Below are 23,192 nucleotides of genomic sequence, written 5' to 3' on the forward strand. Positions count from 1 at the left end.
CTTTTATAGCTCCAGCCCCCAACTCTGAGCCCATTTCTAGCCCCATGCCTCTGTATGTCCCTTGACACCAGCTCCATCCTGTTCTCCAGTCTGACTTGGAGTTCATTCTTTCTTTTTGATAGGACTTAGGATGTCATCTTCCTGGTTTCATTCTCTGATTATCTAAAATAAACTTTGTTACATTTTTATCCAGTAGTTCTATGCATCTGAGATGAGAGGACAAATTTTCCCACGTCAGCTCAGTCTACAAAATTGACCAGAAGTCCTTTCAAACGTAATATATAACGTGTAAATGAATTGAGACTAGTGGACGGTCAGAACGATAGAGATGATCTGGCATTTAATGTTGGTTACATTTCTTTCTCCTATAAAATTAATTAAGCTTTTAACTTCAAAGAATATCTAGTTAATCATTTGGACATTTGAGTACCCAAATAAATTAAATACATGTTGACTTTGGAAGCACAGGGATCTCCTTAAATACCTGATATCACAATGCAAGTGTCTTTGGATCGCCTCTTCATAGCCTTGTAAGCAGCGTCAGCAATGGCAAAAAGATGCGGGGGTCTCTCGTACAGCTCACGCCCTTTGTACTGCTCGATCGTGTCTCTCCCATAAATGTTCAATGACTTGTAGGGATTCACAGAGACGACGACTTCTCCAATGAATGTGTAGATGCGTCCTTTTTCAAATCTGCACACAAGTGGGAGAAAGGAAGACATGGCTGTGGTTATTGTCATTGTTTAGTCACTAAGTTGTGTTCGATTCTTTGCCACCCCGTGGACTGTAGCCTGCCAGGCTCCTCTGTCCATGGGATTTCCCAGGCAAGAATACTTGAGTGAGTTACCATTTCCTTCTTCGGAACCTTCCTTACCCGGGATTGAACCCATGTCTCCTGCAGTGGCAGGCGGATTCTTTACCACTGAGCCACCAGGGAAGCCCAGGTATGGTTAAGCAGAAATGCTATTTCTTTCCTACAAGTCTCTTATTTCCAAGAAAACCAAATATCCCAGGAGCAACTTGAGAACTGACACTTCACGCTTCTGAGTTTACTTCTGGAGTTAATGCTAGAGGCTGTGTCCCTGTGGCTACTGCTGGTAGAAAAGACCAGTAGGGGTTAAGAGAGAAGGAAGAATTTAATACCGGAGGCTGAGAAAACCACTACAATATTTTAAAGTAATTAGCCTCCAATTAAATAAATTTATATATTAAAAAAATAATACTGGAGGCTGGAGATTTTCTAATTTCTAAAATACAAAGGAGTAAGAAGGAGAAAGAAATAAAAATGGCTGGGATAATAGAAGCGCTCTAGGAGGAGAAGATACAGAAGTTAAGCAGGTCTTGAAACCCATTTAGCCAGATTTTCAATTGTACAGAAAATTGTCCAAATATATTTATTTCTTCTCCCTCTTGAAACCCCACAAAAATGTTAGTAAAGGAATAAAAACAGTAACATCCATACCAGAGAACAGTAGAGGAGACATTTCTGGCATAAATCAAATCCACTTTTTAAAAAAATGACTGCCTAAAATTCCATGGTGCAGATATATACTTATTTATTCGATCACTCCACTTTCTTCCTGCTATCATGAGCAATATTGTAGAAAATACTCTTGGCACATAATCTTACAAATCAGTACTTTCGTTTGTGTGAAATGGATCTCCAGGAATAGGATAGCTGATTGAAAGTATGTATATTTTAAAAAGTCTAACATGATCCCACCACTCACACATATAAGAGGCTAAAAATCCACTCTGTATATGTATGTGACAGGTACATAACTGTGCATGCGTGGACTTCAGTCATGTCCAACTGTGTGTGACCCTATGGACTGTATCCAGCCAGGCTCCTCTGTCCATGGGATTCTCCAGGCGAGAATACTGGAGTGGGTTGCCATGCCCTCCTCCAGGGAATCGTCCCAACCCAGGGATCAAACCCGCGTCTTTTATGTCTCCTGCATTGGCAGGCGAGTTCTTTACCACTAGCACCACCTGGGAAGCCCATATATAACTGTACATAAATATATTTTGTAAATGGTTACATGAGCATGGAAAAATATGGAAGGCTACATCATGTTATGTCTTATGTATTTTAAAACACATATAGTAGGGTGATGAGGAGGAAGGCCATGTGGGCAGCTGGAAGAAAGCCAGAGGAACTAAGAAAAGAAAAAAGAGTAAAAACCCCCAGCACATATGATATGACTCCAACTGTGCAAAATCATGCATCTATATCCACAAAGAAAAAAATTCAACATAAAATTTAGAAAACCTGTATGTATTTACCACTGACACATGAATTCATACTTATAAACACATGTAAGGCCAACACCTTATGGACATTTCTACACAAGTGGTTGGCACGACATACTCCACCTGCCGAGAGGCTCATGCAGACAGAGCTCACGTCCAAGAGCTGGAAGAAGGGAGCCCAGCATGGGAGGATGCTGGTCCACAGAAAATGGCTGGGTCTCTGAGCACTCCTGCTGTCAACTAAGTGCAGCAAGGCAATAACTAAAGCCTAGCTAGAGACCAGAGGGCAGGACCCTTAAACTCCCTTTGCACTGGAATGAAGGCTGTCGGCTATAATTAGGAGGGGAAACAAACATGCTGATAATGTCAGCAATAAATTAATACCACGATTTTTATCAAGCAGTTGGTGTATGCTTAAATGAGAGTTATTGGCCACTTGAAGGTTTTCTGTGCATTTTTCTCCTGTGGTTTTCCTATACATTCTTCCCATTGTTGGACAGAAAGTTTCTGTGGTTGCTAAACGCACCAGCCCCGAAGCCCTTGATACCTGGGTCCAAAGGTTCACATGGCAAATTTAAGAGCCGAGAGACTGTGAAAGCTGCTTAACCTCCCGAAGTTTCAGCTCCTTCACCTATAAAAAGGTGATAATTATATCCTTCCCTCCCTCCAGCACTGAGTAAGTACTTAAAAAAAGAAGGCAATTAATCTTATGCATCCAATTATGTTCTGCATGAAGGAGATTTTTAATAAATGCTTTTATTTTATTAACATTGCTACTAGAGGCACAGCCATCCCTCCACACAAGGAATTAATGCAGTGATCACAATCTGATCCCCTGCCTCAGCTGTCAATCAACATAAGTCACAAGGAACATTCCACATAACTCATACTGAAAGACCCACAAAAGCAAGGAGCAGCTAAGATTCACCGGTCAAGCCTTTCTGGTTTAACCTGTACGTTTGAAGGACACACTCAACAGCTTTCTTCAAAGATAAGAACTCAAAGGACAAAATTCTTCAGTTTAAAAAACACTGTCCAAACAGAAAAAACAGAGAGGAGGAGGAGGATGTTAGAAAAAAAAATATTACCTCATGAGTCTGGAACTCTGTGACTAAGAGACAGCAAATAACATATGAGATTAGACTGTTCTAAGATTCCAGGTCTGTCCAACCCTGCACTTCCTCTGAAATTCCATTTTATTTCAAATAGAATGTCTTGTTTATTAAAACTTGAGAGCATCTTTGTAAAACACAATATATAAAACTTCCAATGAAGTTGAAGACAGTGGCAAAGGCTGAACAAGATACGATATGAAATCCAACGCTTCAGGAAGAGTTTGGTGATGAACGATGAAACTTACAATTTGGCCAGGTATTAAAACGACCACTAGATGGTGCCAACACACACCTTAACACCAACCCAAGAGTTCCACTTGTTTTGGAGAGCCGCAGGGTACGAAGTCTGCCAGCACTTAGGTAATCCTCACCTCTCTGGTTGTCTCCAGGAGGAAAGGCAGGAATCATCCTCGATGACAAATGCCTGACACCATCTCTTTCGAGAGACCAAGGAAGGCATTTCTACGATCTCTGTGTGCAAACCTTTGATGATAAACGTTTATCATTCATTCTATCTGAAATATTTCACATTTCAGAAATTCTATAATTCATTATTCAAATATCAACTTTGTGCCAGGCGCTGGGCCTGACTCTGGGGATTAAAAAAGGAATAAAGAACAGGGAGTGAGTGAGTGAGTGAAAGTCGCTCAGTCGTGTCTGACTCTTTGTGACCCCGTGGGTATAGTCCATGGAATTCTCTAGGCCAGAATACTGGAGTGGGTAGCCTTTCCCTTCTCCAAGGGATCTTCCCAACTCAGGGATCGAATCCAGGTCTCCCGCATTGCAGGCAGATTCTTCACCAGCTGAGCCACAAGGGAAGCCCGAAGAACAGGGAAGTATTGCAAATAAATAATAATGAAAGAGTGTGACAGGTAAGATACTAAAAGCATGTACCATGGTGGCAAAGATGATCACAACAAACGCCTTTTGATATGGAACTCTGAAGGGTAATACACAAACCACAGCAGGGCACATGTGTGTTCTGGCCTCCATGATTCTCTCCATTTGACTCTCCCAACTCCCCGCAACACTTCCACCCACCCACCCAGCCCATGTCACTCCTGCTCTCACATTAATGAGCTATTTACAGTTCCCAGGGTCACCAGGCCTGCGTGGTTTGTCCATGGGGTCCATTCTGCCTAAATACCTTTCTCCACCTGTCTCTTTCCATCATATGCTTGGTGGATTCCTACTCCTTCAAAAGTCCAAGCATCAGCTCCTTTGGGAAGCCATTCATGGTACCCTATCTCCGACTCTAGGACTACATGGTTTTTGCTCTGTTCAGACTTTTTTCCCTCTTTGAAACTTCCCAAATAGTCAAAACAGCTTAACAGCAATTGATTTTTAAAACAATTTTTTAAAGGAATTTATTTAAAATATTTATTGAATGGGCCAGATATTTTCACTGCCTTCTGAATGAAACAAAGAGGTACTAAGCTTTTGAATGAATGAATAGCAATGGAGACAATACCAAGGTTATGTCTTGTACATGAATTCTGAAACATTTTTAAAACTATAGACGTCTTTAAACTTTTTTTTAAGAAAAACATGGCCCTGTTAATTTGCATGTGCTTGTACAAAAGATCACCTACAACAAGAAGTCAAGATGTACGTAGCTCGCTCAGATCGGACACGGACGGACTGTGTGTACACCATCACTGGGGTGGGGAACCCGCGCAGAACGACACTAAAGATAATGACGTGCTCACTGTGGACACGAACCCAAGCAAGAAGACAGAACCATGTGGCAAGATTAGTAGTATGGGAAGGAGGCTGGCCTAACCAGAGCAGACAATCAGGCAATGTCAGAGAACAACTGAGAAAGCAGGAGGGAGTCAGATTTGATATGATATGATAGGCTTTTCTTTTTTTAAAAATTGAGGTATAATTGACATACAACATTATATTTGTTTCAGGTGTACAACATAAGGGTTCAATATTTGTATATACTGTGGAACAGTCACCACAGTAAGTCTAGTTAAAATCTGTCCCTATCCATCGCTACTTTTTTGCGATGAGAATTTTTAAGATCTACTCTCTTGCTGCTGCTGCTGCTGCTAGGTCGCTTCAGTCGTATCCAACTCTGTGCGACCCCACAGATGGCAGCCCACCAGGCCCCGCCATCCCTGGGATTCTCCAGGCAAGAATACTGGAGTGGGTTGCCATTTCCTCCTCCAATGCATGAAAGTGAAAAGTGAAAGAGAAGTCGCTCAGTCATTTCCGACTCTCAGCGATCCCATGGACTGCAGCCTACCAGGCTCCTCCATCCATGGGATTTTCCAGGCAAGAGTACTGGAGTGGGTTGCCATCTGCTCTCTTAGCCACTTTCAAATATGCAACACAGTATTATTAGCAATGCTGTATTATGTAGTATTATCACCATGCTGTCCATTATATCCCCATGACTTATTTATTTTATGACTTGAAGCTTGTACCTTTTGACTCCCTTCACCCATTTCCTATCCCCCACCCCAACCCCCATCTCTGGCAATCACCAATCTGCTTTCTCTATCTATGAACTTGGGTTTTGTGTTTTTGTTTTCCTTTTTTTTTTTTTTTTTAAGATTCCACATATAAATGGGATAGTATGGTATTTGTTTTTTGTCTTTGACTTATTTCATTTAGCATAATGCCCTCATTTTACAAACGGCAAGAATTCCTTCTTCAGTATTCCATTGTACCACATCCTCATCCATTCATCCACTGATGGACATTCAGGTTATTTTCTGACACAAAAGGCTTTGAAACCTAGGTTGAAGAAATCTAAATTGAATGTGACTGAAAAGGAAAAAAGTGAAGACTCTTCTAGCTAAAGAGATCAATAAGGCAGGGTCTCAATGGAAGGAACAACAGTAGAAATGAAGGAAAGATAAATTGTTTTAAAGGGATAGTGGGCAGAATTTGAACATACATTGAGTATGAGAACATAAATATATTTAACCTTTGAGATGGGTGGAAGAGAAACATGAATTTATTTTGGATGATGAGATTCCAAAATGCACTCCCATGGACTTAAAAGCTCTCCCACTAACAGAATTCAGGGTTACCCTTGACTGACTTCTTAAACTATTAATTATCATCAGGAGGAAAATTCTCTGCACACTTAATAGAACAGGCACTTAGCCTACTGTGCACTTAATAAAATTTTTACTCATGAATAAATACTATTTATTTCATGAGAACATACGTTTTCAAATAGGTGATGCTTAACCGCATCAACTGGCCTGTTTTCTTTCCCTTTTCAATGAGAAGGAAATCTTAAATTTATAAATAATGTTCATACTTCTCAGGATGGGAGCTTGCCTACACCCACACCTGCCATTATTTTGTCTTCTATTACCTCCTCAACCACTTTCAATTTGGGTTCTTCTCTAGCACTTCAGTAAACCTTGATCAACTTCCCAAAGTTAAGTGAAAGTGAAGTCGCTCAGTTGTGTCCGACTCTAGGCAGCCCCATGAACTGTATAGCCTACCAGGCCCTTCCGTCCATGGGATTTTCCAGGCAAGAGTGCTGGAGTGGGTTGCCATTTCCTTCTTCAGGGGATCTTCCCAAACCAAGGATCAAACCCAGGTCTTCCGCATTGCAGGCAGATGCTTTACAGTCTGGGCCACCAGGGAAGCCCTCTCTAAGTTAAGTCCCCAACGAAACTGCTAAATCCTTTGGCTGATTGTCCTCATCATACTGGCTTCTCAGGAGCATCTGACATTGACTCCTATTTCCTCCCTACATTCCTTCCTGGCTTCTGTGCATTCTTGGGGTTTCATCCTCAATCTCCTTTGCTGGCTCCTCTTACCTCACGATCTCTAAACACTCAAGTTCTCTAGGGCTGAATCCAGTATCAACTCCAAACACCACCTAAAACAGGTGTCCCCCACCTCCGGGATCTAATGCCTGGTGATCTGAGATGGAGCTGATGTAATAATAATACAAATAAAGCATACAATAGATGTAATGGGCTTGAATCAACCTGAAAGCATACCCCTGCTCCCGTCATGGAAAAACTATCTTCCACAAAACTGGTCCCTGGTGCCAAAAAGGTTGGGGACTGCTGACCTAAGGCACGCCCATTTAAGGAGGCTGGAGTAACGATATCTTAGCTCTACTCTACCCTCTGAAAAATCACCAACAAGACAAAACCAGAAAAGAAAACGTTATCTAGGAGAAAACAGAAAACTAGTGACAACTCAGAAATACAATCCATGAAGAGAGGGTGAGAAGCACTGCAAAATGATCCTCATGGAGGGGGGCTGCTAAGAGTGAGCATGTGCTTCTGCAAAGTCCAGGCATGGGAGCAAATCCTCCAGAAACAGCTGTAGCTCTCGAATGGCCAAACCAACAATTTTTTTTTTTTTGGCTGCACCACACAGCAAGCAGGACCTCAGTTATCTGATCAGGGATCAAACCCACACCCCCTGCAGCAGAAGCACAGAGTCTTAACCACTAGACCATCAGGGAAGTCCCCAAACCAACCATCTTTTGATAAGCATGGCAGGGTCTGGGGACCTGACCCTTGTTTTGCAAGTGGCTGCAAAACAAGAGGTCCCATTTGACACTTCTGAAGAGCTGCAAGGTGGAGATAAATAAAGACAGGAGTGGAAATTACGTTTTTGCAGGAAAAAAAAGGAGGTTGTCAGAATGGTGAGGAGAAAATGAAAAAGTAGGTACAATTGCTCTGCGGCAGGTGATCTCCGTAAATGAAAAGAGGCCATGCTAACTCATCTCCCAGAAGTCTCACATGTATGTATGGGACCTGCTTGCTAGATGGGCAAACTGCCTGCCTTAGCTGGGCAGAGTGTTGGTGAGAAAAGGTCTGGAAGTAAAAGATTCCAAACTTGGAGATCTACAGATCCTTCTGCACCCTAACTTTCAGCAACTAACCAACCCAGAATGGAACATACCTATTCAAAGTTGGCAATAATCTGAAAGTGAAAGTGAAGTCGCTCAGTCGTGTCTGACTCTTTGTGACCCCATAGACTATAGCCTACCAGGCTCTTCTGTCCATGGGATGTTCCAGGCAATAGTACTGGAGTGGATTGCCATTTCCTTCTCCAGGGGATCTTCCCAACCCAGGGCTCAAACCCAGGTCTCCCGCATTGTAGACAGACGCTTTACTGTCTGAGCCACCAGGGAAGTCCCAAATAATCTGAAGTGAACCAAAAAAGAATGGATGTATGTGCATAACTGAGTCACTTCACTGTACAGCAGAAATTGGTACCACACTATAAATCAACCACACTTAAATAAAAAATAGATGAATAAAAAAGAAAAAAGTGAATCAGAATGGCACCCTTGTTCAGATGTTAAAAGAAAAAGAACTGGACAGACAAAAAGCAGATCAAGAATACCCAAGGAAAGTAAGAATTTGCCACAAAGGAGAAAAACTATGAAAAAAATATTCCTGCATGAAAGCAAAGACTGTAAAGAATATATAGCCCTATAAACCAGGAGATCAAAGAGAACATCATTTTTAAAAAGAGCTTTCATATTTAAAAATCATTTTTAAAGGAGATATACCAAAAGAGCTCAAGAAAAGAAAAACCCACAGAAAGGAAGGTCATATTAAAAGATATAAAAAGAAGAATGGGCACTGCTGCAAAAAGCCAGGGACAAGAAGAAGAGGTGGAGACATATAAGCAAAAGGAAATGGAAAAACAAAATTAAAGCAGAAAGAAGGAAACGAGAGAGGCAGGAGGTACTGGAGGTGACATAAAGAGTGTTCCTGAAGGGTTCTGTACATGATAATGGTGACATTTTAAAACAGCAATAATACTGATAATGAATGTCCACAGTGTTAGAAATGAGCTAGCCACCTAGGGGGGAGAAACACAACAGATTATTAATGAGATGGCTTGAACTGTGTTCCCCCAGGAAGGTATGTTGAAGTCCTTAGCCCTGGTAGCTGGGAGGGTGACCTTATTTGGAAATGGGGCTTTTGCAGATGTGATCAAGATGAGGTCACTGGATGGGCCTTAAGCCAGTGTGACTGCTGTCTTTCCAAGTAGAGGAAAATGCCTGAAGACAGATGGACAGGGAGGATGCCCCGTGATGACAGAGGCAGAAGCAGCTACAAGCCAAGGAACACCACGGCCTGAGGGTCATCACTGGAAGCTAGGAGGAGGTGGGGAAGGACTTCTCCTCTTCAGTTTCAGAGAGAGCATGGCTGGCTGATACCTTCATTTTGGACTTCCAGCCTTCAGAACTGTGAGACAGTCAATGCCCACAGCTTTAAGACACTTTGCTTGTTGTAATGTGTTCCAGCAACTCTAGGAAACTGGTGCAACTAGTTATACCAAAATAAGTTCCGTGAAAACATGTTTCAATTTCACTTTTCACTTAATGAAATGCAAATCAGTGGTACAATTTTTCACCTATAGATCAGGGGTTTTATAGTGAACAAGGTTAGCAAGAATATGGAGTCACAGGGGAAGTGGGGGTGGGATGAATTAGGAGATTAGGATTGACACACACACTACTATTAAATAGATAACAAACGAGAATCAATCGTGTAGCACAGGGAGCTCTACTCTGTGCTCTGCAGTGACCTAAATGGGAAGGAAATCCAAAAAACAGGGGATATATATGCATAGCTGATTCACTTTGCGTATAGCAGAAACGAATACAACATTGTAAAGGAACTATACTCCAATAAAAATTTTTTTTTAAAGAATATGGAGTCATAGATAACGTTCCCATCACAGGTATCCTCTTAACTGGTCTGCCCCATTTCAATCTCCATACAGCAGGAGGCATGATCTGAAAACATAAATCTAACTATTTATTCCTATCCTGGTGGCTACTACTTCCCTGGTGGCTCAGACGGTAAAGTGTCTGCCTACAATGCGGGAGACCCGGGTTCAATCCCTGGGTCGGGAAGATCTCCTAGAGAAGGAAATGGCAAACCACTCCAGTGTTCTTGCCTAGAAAATCCCATGGATGGCGGAGCCTGGTAGGCTACAGTTCATGGGGCTGCAAAGAGTCGGACACGACTGAGCAACTTCACTTTCACTTTTCATTCCTATCCTTAAATCTTTTCACTGGAAAATCTCAATGTCAGGTCAATCTGATATTGAGCTATTGGCTCATCTCACGCCAACTAGTTACCCCTGGTCACTGTGGACTCTGGCTGAGAAGACAAGTTCTTTTCCCATCTAAACTGCTCACCCCCATCATCCCCCACTTGTCTGTTTCCTTTATAGTAATTTGCCACAAGGAGGTTCTTGTTTACTTGCTTATTGTCTGTCTCCAGGGGAATACAGGCCACATCTACCTTGATCATTGCTGTATCTTCAGCATGCAACATGGTCCTGGAATTTATATGGGGGTAGTTAAATAGTTGATGAATGAAAAAATAAAGGAATGAATGCATGAGTTCCCTTAGCCCACGTCTACCTGCTCAGAAAGGCTGAGGTCAGGAGGAGAAGGGGGCGACAGAGGATGAGATGGTTGAAGGACATCACCAACTCAATGGACATGAGGTTGAACAAGCTCCGCGAGTTGGTGATGGACAGGGAAGCCTGGCATGCTGCAGTCCATGGAGTTGCAGAGTCAGACATGACTGAGCGACTGAACAACAACACTCTCTCAGAAAATGGTTTTGCATTCTACTTACAAGAAAATCCAGGCTATCAGGTATGCAAAACTTTAAATCACCTGCCATCATTACCATTTTTCCTATTTATATACTTAGTTTCACTGAGTAAACTTCTCTTATTTCCTTGAGACTTTAAAAAATTGGGGGTAGGGTGGGGAGGAAGTATTAAATAAAGCAAGATGTCACCCTGGCTAAAAATGGGTCATATCCCCAGGATTCAACACAAAAAAGTCTTTCCCTTCATGTAGGAAACTTCGCAAAATTTAGATATAAAGGTCAGGAAGATCCCCCGGAGATGGGAATGGCAACCCACTCCAGTATTCTTGCCTGGAGAATCCCACCGACAGAGGAGCCTGGAGGGCTACAGTCCACGGGGTTGCAAAGAGTTGGACACGACTGAGCGACTAACATTACTACTACTAGCAATTTTTATTCCAGGAAAATATAATTGAATGGCACCTACTCCAATCAAGACAGGTTTTTCACTGGCAGAGAAGTTACAAAATATGTGGGGTTGACTTAGAATTGGAGAATTCAGTACAAACTTATGGCTTATGGGGGATAAACGGAGGACGATGTATAAACACACACATTTCCTAGTTCCATCTGCTGAGAGAGCTTAGAAGCAATGACACCCAGATGTTGGCTTGTAAATATTATCCTTCTTAACTAAAAGGACCCAGGGTTCCTTGGAGAAAAACTGACTCCAGAGCTTGTACAGGAAAACAGAAGATGAGCCGGAATACCATGTTGTGACAGAAAGTAGGGACAGAAAATAGTACTCAAGGAACGAGAGGGAAAAGTTAAAAGGACGGAGGAGCCAACAGGTGAATGAATGGTTCCCTGATCAAATCTGGGACCACGTGAACATTAAGATAATAATGCCAGGAACATTATAATCCTTTGAATACAGTAAGAATCTATGCATCCACATTAATATAAAAAAGGAATAAATAAGAGAAGGAAAATCCTTTTAGAGTGGAAAGCCACTTAAGAAATATAGAAGGAATGATGTGAGTTAGACAATGATCTGTGTATGCTGAGATGAGGAGTTGAAAATATGACAAGGAAGAAGGTATTTACATGGACTCAAAGGATCTCCCCGCAAATCACTTCTTAATTACAAAAGAGAAAGACAATAATTTTACAATAGAGAAACCTTACAACCACTTAAACCAACTAAGTAAAATTAGTATCACCCAATATTGAAACAAACTATTAATAACATATGTGCCTGAGATAATCAGTTTGACGTGTCAAGTTGACTGGGCCATCTAGTGCCCAGGTATTTGGTCAAACATTACTCTGGGTGTTGCATTTTTGGTTAATTATACTACAATCAGTAGACTGAGTAAAGCAGAGTGCCCTCCCCAATGTGTGAGCCTCATCCAACCATCAAAGGCCTGACTAGAATTAAATGGGTAAGAAGGCATCCTTTCTGCTTGGCTGTCTTTGAGCTGAGACATAGGTCTCCTGCCTTTGTACACAGACTCAGACTAGAATTTACACCACTGGGTCTTTTGCTTGCCAACTGCAGGTGTTGGACTTCTCAGTGTCCATAACTGCACAAGCCAAAAATTTCTGTACACACACACACACACACTCACTTACTCTCATTTTGTTGGTTCTGTTTCTCTGGGTAACCCAAACTAGTGACAGACTTTGGTACCAAGAGAGGTATCAAAGGGACAGAATTTGAGGATGAATATTCTGAACTGACTTGGGGGGTTCTGGAATTGGGGCTCTCTGAAATGATTAGATTTAAAGCCACTATGAGTCTATTCTGGTAGTAAAGAGAGCACCAACAGGGTGTGATCTGACCCCTGAGATACATCAATATCTCCATCGGATGCTCCCAACCTTTGTAGGAAGCAAGGAGCTGGGTGATGAGCCATGATACTTTCAAATTCTTGGAAAAGTAACAGGAATAGGAAGTCAGCCAGGAGGTGCTAACGTCCCTGGACAAAGCAGTGAATGAAAAGGATGATATTGTACCATGAAATGATGGGAAAGCTTCTGCGTGTGCCCTGGAGGAGAGCTGTGTCTCCCATAGCCGTGGGGCTAAGGACCCAGAGAAATGCAGAGCCTCCTGGTAGGAGGCAGTGAGGACTCAACCATCACTTCTGTGGCATCTGCCAGAAACACATGACCTGAACCCAATCAGGAGGAAACAGAAAACAACCCTAAATTGAAGGACAGTCTACAAAAGAAGTGCAAAACCTCACAGTCAAGAAAATAGACAAAGGCTGAATAACACTCAAGATGAGAAGAGATTACAACTAAAGATGCAAGGCACACTCCTAGGAGGCTCGTTGTGGCATTCTTGCAACTTGTCTGTAAACCAGAAATTATATCAAAATTAAAAGTTGCGAATAAAAATCCAACTGTTAAACTTCCTTATATAGCAGGTTTAAGTTTTAATAATTTATTACTTTTGAATAGGCAATATAGACTCTCAGTAAAAGATTCAAAAGATATCAATGACTAGGTAGTGAAAGTATTTCTCTCATCAGAAGTAATCACTGGAACTAATTTCCTGTGAATTCTTCCAGGAATAGTTTATGCACACAAACACACATGCATTCACATAGAATTTTTTAACAAAGATGACTTTTTTCTAATTAAAAAAGATATGTATCTTGGCTATGGATTCATGTAAGTAAAGAGAGAAAGGCCTCATTTTTGATGTCTCTGTAGTACTTCATTTCATGGGTGAATATACAATGAAATATTTAATCGGTTATTACCAATCACTTGTTACTATGAACAATGCAACTATAAAAACAGCTTATACTTCTTCGTGCATATGTGTATATATACTTGTAAAAGACATTCCTAGAATTGAAACTGCTAACTGAGAGGACTGTCTGCAATTTAAACTTCTGAATGATCACCAAATTATTCTCCAAAGAGGTTGTAGCAATTTACACGTTCACTTACAATCTATGAGAGTTTCTGTTTTCCTGGGTGTGGGTTTTTCTCAACCAATGATGCTGGCCCATTTCGAAAGGACAGCATATACTGCAGTTTTATTTTCAAAGTACACAAAACTTTGACCCCTTTCTTTACTGGTGCACCAAACTTATGCAATACTCATTAGCCTACTGCCAACTGTCATAAGGCTCAGTTCACCTTCCCCAGTTCTTGGAGAGGAATCTCTCCCAAGGCTGAAGGCATCTTGTCTCTGTTTCTGGCAAAATCATGGTCTCTATGCGAGGCGGTCAATTTGCTTTATCCCCTTTGTTAGACAGTATCTTCCTGAGACAGGCAGGGACTATGCTGGAAAGATTACGAGATGGAGAGTCACACAGCCCTGGAACCCTGGGTTTGAATCCTGCTCAGCTACTTGCTGTCTGTGTGCAGTCATGCACATGTGAGTAATTAATAAGTGCCACGTACCAGGCACTATGCCAGGAGGCTGAGTTTCAGAGAAGAATAAGGCATGGCACGATTGCAGTAAAGGTTTACACAGACAATGTCATGTAGTAGAAATAAGGAAAGACGGTTTAAAAATTACATATTCTTTTTTTTTTTTTATCATTCCCTTCTTGCTCCCATTTTCCCTTCCTCCTCTTTCTCTGTCTCACACACACATGCTGTTTAAGAAAAAATCTAAGGCAATAATAACAAGAAAGTAAGGATGCTATGGAAGCTTAGAGAAAAGATACCTAACCCAGCTCTAGGAGTGGGAAGGCTCAAAGAAGGCATCCTTAAAATTAAGTTACTTGACATTTAAGTTATTCATGTGACTATACAACTTTCATATAGGTAGTTGTGGGCACCATTGGGTTTACAGCGCCCCAAGAGTTTCTGAAATAGGATGCTCTGTTTTGACTTTTTATTAATACTCTGCAGCCTTGGAAGAGAAGGCTCGGGTAGTTTCACCGCATCCCGCCAGTGACTGCGGTGCACGGGGCTGCCTAGACCCTCACGGCAGACAAAAGGGCACGGTAAGAACGTGCTCTCTGCAGACGTAGAGAACGGACGGTGGACACAGGGGGTGGGGGGTGGATGATGGGGTGAATCGGGAGACTGACATACGAGCACTGCCATGTGTAAGACACAGCTAATGGGATCCGGCTATACAGTGCAGGGAGCTCAGCTTGGCACTCTGTGATGACCTGCATGGGTGGGGTCGGGGTGGCAGGGAGGTTTGAGAGAGAGGAGCTATGTATACCTACGTCTGATTCATGTGTGATGTATGGCAGAAACCAACACAATACTGTAAAGCAATCAGCCTCCAATTAAGAGGGAGGGGATATATGGGGCTTCCCTGGTGGCTCAGTGGTAAAGAATCTGCCTGCCAATGCAGGAGGCGTGGGTTCAATCCCTGAGTCCAGAAGATCCCCTGGAGAAGGAAATGGCAACTCACGCCAGTATTCTTGCCTGGGAAATCCCATAGACAGAGGAGCCTGGCAGGTATAGTCCACGGGGTCACAAAAGAGTTGGACAGGAAGTCATGACTAAACAACAATATTGGATTCACTTCATTGTACAGCAGAAATTAACACATTATAAAGCAACTATACCCCAATTAAAAAAAAAAGAAAGAAAATGCACTCTGGAACCAGATGGCAATTTAGCACCAAGCATCAGACATGACTGGGTGACTTCACTTTCACTTTTCACTTTCATGCATTGGAGAAGGAAATGGCAAGCCACTCCAGTGTTCTTGCCTGGAGAATCCCAGGGACGGGGGAGCCTCATGGGCCGCCATCTATGGGGTCGCACAGAGTCAGACATGACTGAATTGATTTAGCAGCAGCAGCAGCTCTACAATTATGTGCAAGTGACCTTCTGTCTCTGCTAGAGAGGTTCTTTCTTCATCTGAAAGGCGGGACGACGCTAGTATCTACCTCACAGGACTGTGATAAGAAATGCAACACTCCACCTGTAGACCCCGAGACACACTGCTGACACGTGGTAAGCTTGCAGAAGACCAGGTCCTGTTTTTACCGTGAGCAGCACCGCCAGCCCTCCAAATGGCAGGAAGAGTCTTTTCCCCGCGCAGGTCCCATTGCCCCACTCACTGCAGCTGCGCTGAGCTGTTTATCCTCAGGCAAGGGTCACTTTTCTAAGTGGAATAGATCATGATCCAGCCTGGCGTCATGTCTGGAAATCATTCTAGGACAGACCCTCTTAAGCCAAAACCCCTCCATAAAATGTCCAGGCTTTTCGCAGGACATAGGGACCTGGCTAGGGCCACTGGCAGTGGTTTTTATAGACTTCTTGAGTCCATCTCTTCGTTTTCTTCTCCAGAGCAACATCTCTTCATGTGAGCAACACAAGAGGTAGACAACCAGAAAGTGTGGGCGGGAGATGCCTAGCTGAATTACTTACTCACTCATTCACTCCTTCCTTTCTTCCTTCCTTCTTTCCTTCCCTTTCCTCCCTCCCTCCCAGTGAAAATAATTTGCTTTTGATATATACCTTTTAAGGGCTTCCCTGGTGGCTCAGATGGTTAAGAATCTGCCTGTAATACAGGAGACCTGGGTTCGAGCCCTGGGTTGAGAAGATCCCCTGGAGAAAGGAATGGCTACCCACTCTAGTATTCTTGCCTGGAGAAGTCCATGGACAGAGGAGCCTGACGGGCTACAGTCCTTGGGGTCCCAAAGAGTGGGACATGACAAAGTGACCAACTCTTTGACTTTCATATACCTTTTAAGGTAATGGTTACTTTTTGGAAACATATTTCCATTATATAGTAAGGTATGCCTTATAGAGAGAGAGTCATTTCAAACGTTCTTATTGCTGTCTTTAAATTTTTTTGCATTCGTTCATTCAATACATCATTATTAGGGCCCACGCTCCATGCCGGGAACTGTGCTGGGAACCATGTGGGGAGGAACGAACAGACAGAGCCGTCTCCGCCCTACTGCACACTAACGAGAAGGAAAGCACTTGACAAGGGCTCAGGGAAGGGGCAGGAGAATGTGCATTGCCCGGTGGAAGGGGGAACACGTGCCTGAGGACTAGAGCAGGACCACATGACCACCTCACAGCAGAGACAGCAAGGGGACAGTGACATCAGGGGCGTGAGGGGAGAGGCTAGAGTGTGCAAGCCCTGCAGGCACATTGTAAGGATCTGAGGATTTATCTCAAGGGCAGAATTGTAAGTACTGATCACATTGGCTTTTTTTGAAAGCCCCCTCTGATGGCAGGGTGGAAAGTGAGGAGGCTACAGCATGAGCCCCAGGAAGGCATGACTAGGGCTTTGATTGGAACAGAATATGGAGAGATGGAGCAGTGGACAGGCTGGAAGAGCAGAAGCAGAATTGATGAGATAGGATGATTTAGACAGGATGTGGGAGGTGAGACGGGGCACAGAGGGGTCGGGCTTTCTCACATCCACAACTGAGCAGACCATGATGCTGCCTGTGAGTGAGAATGGCGGAGGAAGAGAAGAATTTTAGGAGGTGACCGGGATTCTGACAGGCTAATTCCTGAGACATAGCCAAGGGAAGGTGTTCCTTTTCTTTCTCTCATAAGCTAATTAAATCTGATCCCTGGGACACAAAGGGAATAACACAGAGTATTAAGAAAACAGAGAGGGCAGTCAGAAACCTTTACCTGGCATGATGGTCAAACCTTGTCAGGGGACCACATGCTTCACTGTCTAATTTAAAATCAAGAAGATATTAAAGAGATAGTAGATATGGGTTCTACTATAAATTTTTCACTATCTGAATTTGATCATGTCAAATTACTCCGTGATTCTACTTTCTTGGTGTAAGAAAATACTAGACACAGTCCAACACCCTCCTCCATAAAGGCTATATACTGAGGTCCCAGGCAATGTGGTTAAAAATAAGAATATGATGACTAGCTCTCAGTACACTGTCTAAACCTCTTGGCTAGGAGAGACACTTTTTAACAAATATCACAACTCATTGACCTAGCAAAAGGCAACAGAACATTTTAAGGTATATTTCAATGAAAACAAGGTAAGTCTTGAGGCTATAAAACATAGTCTGTCAAACACAGCAGCTGGGGTGACATCTGTAAGTGGACTGCTTTTCGGTTTGTGTTGTTTTCTCTGCTGGGGTGTCTAGAAGGGTTCACATTTCAAATCGATCAACATCATGGGAAGGATGCTGCCCACTCATGGGGCGCTCAGCCAACCAGCCTCTTTACAGTGGATGAGTGTCTACTACTGCTGGTGTTAGGACATGTCCATGCTGGGTAGAGAATCACTATTAGGGTGGACACACTGTTGAAGATGAATCTGAAATGTTTAGGTTTTGATGCTGCAGAGAAAACTGTTCTTTCTATGAAATCATAAAAGGTCTGTAAACTTACCAAACCCACATCATGGAATGCACATCATCTGCTTGATCATTGTCTGCCACCTTATACATTTATTTTCAAAAAAAATTTTTTTTAATATATTTTTGAAATGTATTTGGCTGCACTGGGTCTTGCAAAATTCTGTTGCAACATGCAGAATCTTTAGTTGTACTATGCGAACTATTAGTTGCGGCATGTGGGATCTTAATTCCCTAACCAGGGATCGAACCTGGGCCCACTGCACTGGGAATTCAGAGTCTTAGCCTCTGGACCACCAGGGAATTCCCTCTCCCTATAGCTTTTCCATAGTATTTGAATATTTCATTGACTGATGTTCCTCAATCCTAGTAGAGGAAATATAAAGACTGGTGAACCGAACCCACAGTAAAGTAAGGTAAAGGAAAGGAAAGGAAAGGAAGGGACTGTAAGAGTCTGCAGAAACTAGAGAGACTCTCAGACCATGAGAACAGATATTTAAATATTCACACAATATTAGGAAAAACAAAAAACGATGAACGAAAAACTCCTACAAGATGTTAGATATTTTACAATGTTAGCGTATGACTAAATCACAACAGCATTATTTAGCCATGAGATGCTGAGTGCCTGATGACAGGCATGAAGATCTAGACCAAAGATAAAAAGGAAACTGTCCTATGACACAATATTTTCTGTTCCAATTGACAGGTAACAAATAGAAATTGTCCAACACAGGGCTCAACTCTTACATATTTATTCCTCTGCATCCATTTCATTTATAAAAGAGTTTTGATTTCAGTAACCATTTGACTATCTGGCATGACGAGATAAGCAGTTAACTGCATTTCACCTTGCATAAGGGGTTAGCCTATTTATAAACATACTCTGCTCAGGAAAATGAATTGGAAAATCCTTTGATAGGAATGCACAATCATATAAATGGATAATGATTATGCATTTTAAATAATACCATAAATCACTTAAACTACAGTACTGAACACTTTTATTTCATTTTTAATTTGTTTTAATTTTTTTAACTGCAATATAGTTGATGTACAATCTTGTGTTCGTTTCAGGTATTCAGCAAAGTGACTCAGGTCCTTGTTGATTATGTATTTTATATACAGTAATGTGTATATGTTAATTCCAAACTCCTAATTCATCCCTCCCCACCCCCCACCACTTTCCCTTTTGGTAACCACAAGTTTGTTTTCTATGTCTGTGGGTCTATTTCTGTTTTGTATGTCAGTTCATTTATATCAATTTTTTTTTTTAGAACTGCACACTCTTTTAAAAAACAAATACAGTCTAGAGAGGTGGGATGGCGGTGTGGGAGAGAGGCTCAAGAGGAGGGGATGTATGTATACTTACAGCTGATTCACTGTTACTGTACAGCAGAAACTAACAGAACGTCACAATTATACTCCAACTTAAAAAGCATGAATGAAAACCAAATACATAAATGCCAGAGATGTCAGGGGACTGAAACAAAGTAGGAAAAACAGGATTCTAAAAAAATGTTTAGTTATTAAGCATTTTAAAATTCTCTTTAATTTTTATTTTCCTTCTTTCTTCTAAAAATAAAAATTTTTACTTTCTTTGGCGTATAGTTGATTTACAATGTTGTGTCAGTTTCTGCTGCACAGCAAAGTGATTTAGTTACTATATTTATATACACATACCCATTCTTTTTTCAGATTCTCTTCCAAAATCACAGAATACTGAGTAGGGTCCCTGTGCTATACAGCAGGTCCTTGTTGATGATCTGTTTAATGGATAGGAGACTTGGGATTCTTATCCTATCTACCCTCAGATTTTTACTGGCAGGAAGCCCCACTATCTCACCTGTACCCAGGTATCCTGCTCCCTGGGTTCTCCAGGTGACAGGAAAGCTAACAGGTATTCACTGTCACTGTTTCACAACTATGCCTAACTTAGTAAATGACAGAACACCTGCTCAATATACTGTATCACTTTTTAAAAACTATAGTTCTTTAACCCGGTTTTCATAAACACATGAAGGCTTTGCTCATCAGCCTTGGGACCACCAGGTAGGCAGCTTTTGGGTACAAGCTGGGGGACAGCTGTGAGGCAGGTGACACTGTAGCCAAGTGAACAAATTCCTTCCTTTGCACTTTACTGTCAGGACACCTGTTTTAAGTTCAATAAACAAAGTCACACTCAATTTCTATTTATTGTGTGCCTATTGTGCAAGAATTATGTTGGATATTTTTCATGTACGTTGCTATTTAAACATACATTTTCTGTTTGAAATATTAATGGAAAATCTTCCCAACCCTCCTTTTGTTGACATCACACACCCAGTTACAGGTAAGAAGGAAATCACCATGTATTTGAAACCATCACCAAACCATTATCTCCACTTAGACAGATGTGAAACACAAAGAGAAGCAGCTTTCACTGGCCTGGGAGGGAGATCTGTTTCTACTAGAGGAGGAATTTCCTAAGAGCAGAGAAACTGGAAATTTGCCCAGATGCTCCTAAGTTATGTGTTCAGTGATTGTTTCTGGTGGGCTGAGCTAGTAGCTGCCACTGAGCAGAGGATTTTAAAACCAGCAAAAATATTTACTGAGTGAATGAACGAACAGCCAGAAACTTTGTCGTCTGGCTCTTTCCTTGGCTTTCTTTGTCAGAAATCTGCAACAGGGACTTCCCTAGTGGGCGGGTGGTTAGGAATCTACCTGCCAATGCGGAGGACACAGGTTCGATCCCCGGTCTGGAAACTAATATCCCACAGGCTGCAGGGCAGCTGAGTCTATGCACCACAGCTACCGAAGCCTGTGCACTCCGGAGCCTGAGCTCTGCAATGAGAAGCCTGCACACTGCAATGAAGAGTGGCCCCCACTCTCCACAACTAGAGAAAGCCCAGGCGAAGCAATGAACACCCGGCATAGCCGAAAAAACAAGTCTGCAACGTCAATTAAGGCCACATCGCCTCATGTCAAGTTTTTAATTTTGCATAATCCTCATACTTGTTATATTTGGCAGTATCACTTGGCTTTTTAAAAAAAAAAAAAAAACACAACCTTTCTTGTGCCTAAGACAGAGGGAAGGGTGCACTTCCTTTCCCCATCAGTGGTGTAGGGTGTAAGTCGTGTAGGCAGCCTGACTTCAGTGCTGCAGACAGCAGCCTCAGGGGAAGGACGGAGGTCAGGCTGGAACTATCCCATGTTCCGAGTGTCTGGGGGCGTGCAGAACTTTCACAGTGCTAATCTGCTAATACTGCAGCTCCTCAGATGCCAACAAGCCACAAAAGGAAATCAAGAATGTCAGATGGCATCTCCCAGTGAAGTATCAAGAGCTGCTCACCAGAACTTCTCAATAATGACTGTTCATTTGGGGATAAGGTCATTATGGTAAGGAGAAGTGACCTGACTTTGGAAGGGTTTAGAGCAGTGGTCCTCAACCTTTTTGGTACCAGGGGGCCAGTTTCATGGAAGAGAATCTTTCCATGGACCGGGAGGTGAGGGGAAGGTTTCAGGATGATTCAAGGGCATTACATTTACTTTATTTCTATTATGCACTTTATTTCTATTAATATTACATCAGCTCCACCTCAGATCATCACAGGCATTAGATCCTGGAGGTTGGAGATCTCTGGTCAAGAGGAGCTATTAAACTCAAAAGACATTGACTCTTACTACTCAGCAAAGGGTTTTCATCTTTACATGGTATTTGAGATCTTGTATTTCACAGCTGTATTCCTAAACTGTAATTAAGTTCCCTAAGAAATTAGAAGGCAGCTTTTTAAAAAATTATTTTTATTTATTCCTAGTACACTGCTGTGGGACCCAAGGGAATTCTTACTAAGAGAGGATGGAACCTGGCACCATAAGAGATTCATTATGAAAACTGCCAAGTATTAAATGGGCCCATATTCAGATGATAAAAATCCACACACTCCAAAGCCACACAGACAATGGATAATCAATGATTCCACTTGATCCTCCTTCACTTGTGAAAATCACCAAGCGCTGTCTACACTCAGGAGCACACACATCAGGAAGTGAACTAAGAGAGGAAGAATGTGGTGGCAAAGAAGAGAGTCAAAAACTAAAAACAGATCAAATACACCAGGAAATGGAAAAAACAAATAATTTTCCCTATTTTGTCTTAGTTCCTAAAGCAGAAAAAATTCTTTCTTTTTTTTTTATGGCTAGATCAAACTGAGAAAGGAATTTATGTGAGTCGACTGGTTGCCAATGTAAGACAAACACTGTAATATTTACTTTTTCTTGAAGTGTGCCCCCACCAACCAGGCCAACAGGAATAGCTCTAGCTGTCCTCAGAAGGCAGCTGCTCTTCAAGTTCAACCTTGCTCACTGAAGCAGCAGTTTCCCTAAGTGTCTGTTAATGTCACATTTCAAAAAAGGAAAGAAAAGATAAGTCTACTTACAGATAGCATTATTTCCAAATGTTGACTGCAGTAAATGCCCTTGTCCTCTGTGAATGAGAACTGAAACCATGTGATTGAATAATGAAAAATATTAATCCTCTTATGTTCCAATTTCAAGAAACATTCTGTCTCAAGTGTTTGCTTATAATTCACCTAAGTTTAAAAAGTCAAGGGTTTGGCCAGCACGGCCAGTGTACTTGGCAGGGCCAGGACGGAGGACTCAGCTGGCTCACTCGGTGTGTGGTGGGGCCAGGAGAAGATCCCACCAGTGCAGCTGGGGTGTCTGGCAGTGGAGGGGCCAGGGAGGTGGCTGCACCGTGGGGAACTTAGTTACATATAGGAGGCTTAAGAAAATAAACAAACAGGCTGATGATGATGGGAGCCAGGTTTCTCACTTCTGCAGAAGGAAATTACAAAGATAGAAGGGAGACAGCTAAAATAAACCCCAGAGGTTAGGCTGAAATGGGAGGTTTCAGGACGAACTCATGATATTTAACCTAAATTGACAAAGGAATGGGAATGCATGTATGTGTGTATGTGTGTGTGTGT

The 23,192-nt window shown here is 42.1% G+C and overlaps 1 protein-coding gene across 4 annotated transcripts in view; it reads right to left on the bottom strand.

Annotated features, from left to right (window-relative positions):
* MYO1D (myosin ID) overlaps nucleotides 1–23,192 on the bottom strand; it is a 361,342-nt gene that overhangs the window by 256,530 nt on the left and 81,620 nt on the right. For all 4 annotated transcript variants that reach the window (XM_006059431.4, XM_025281061.3, XM_044939541.2 and 1 more), the window contains exon 2: nucleotides 485–693. In XM_006059431.4, the coding sequence (XP_006059493.3) occupies nucleotides 485–693 (209 nt within the window). The remainder of the gene's footprint in view (nucleotides 1–484; nucleotides 694–23,192) is intronic.

Source organism: Bubalus bubalis, chromosome 3 (assembly GCF_019923935.1).
Source record: "Bubalus bubalis isolate 160015118507 breed Murrah chromosome 3, NDDB_SH_1, whole genome shotgun sequence".
NCBI classification, from domain to species: domain Eukaryota; kingdom Metazoa; phylum Chordata; class Mammalia; order Artiodactyla; family Bovidae; genus Bubalus; species Bubalus bubalis.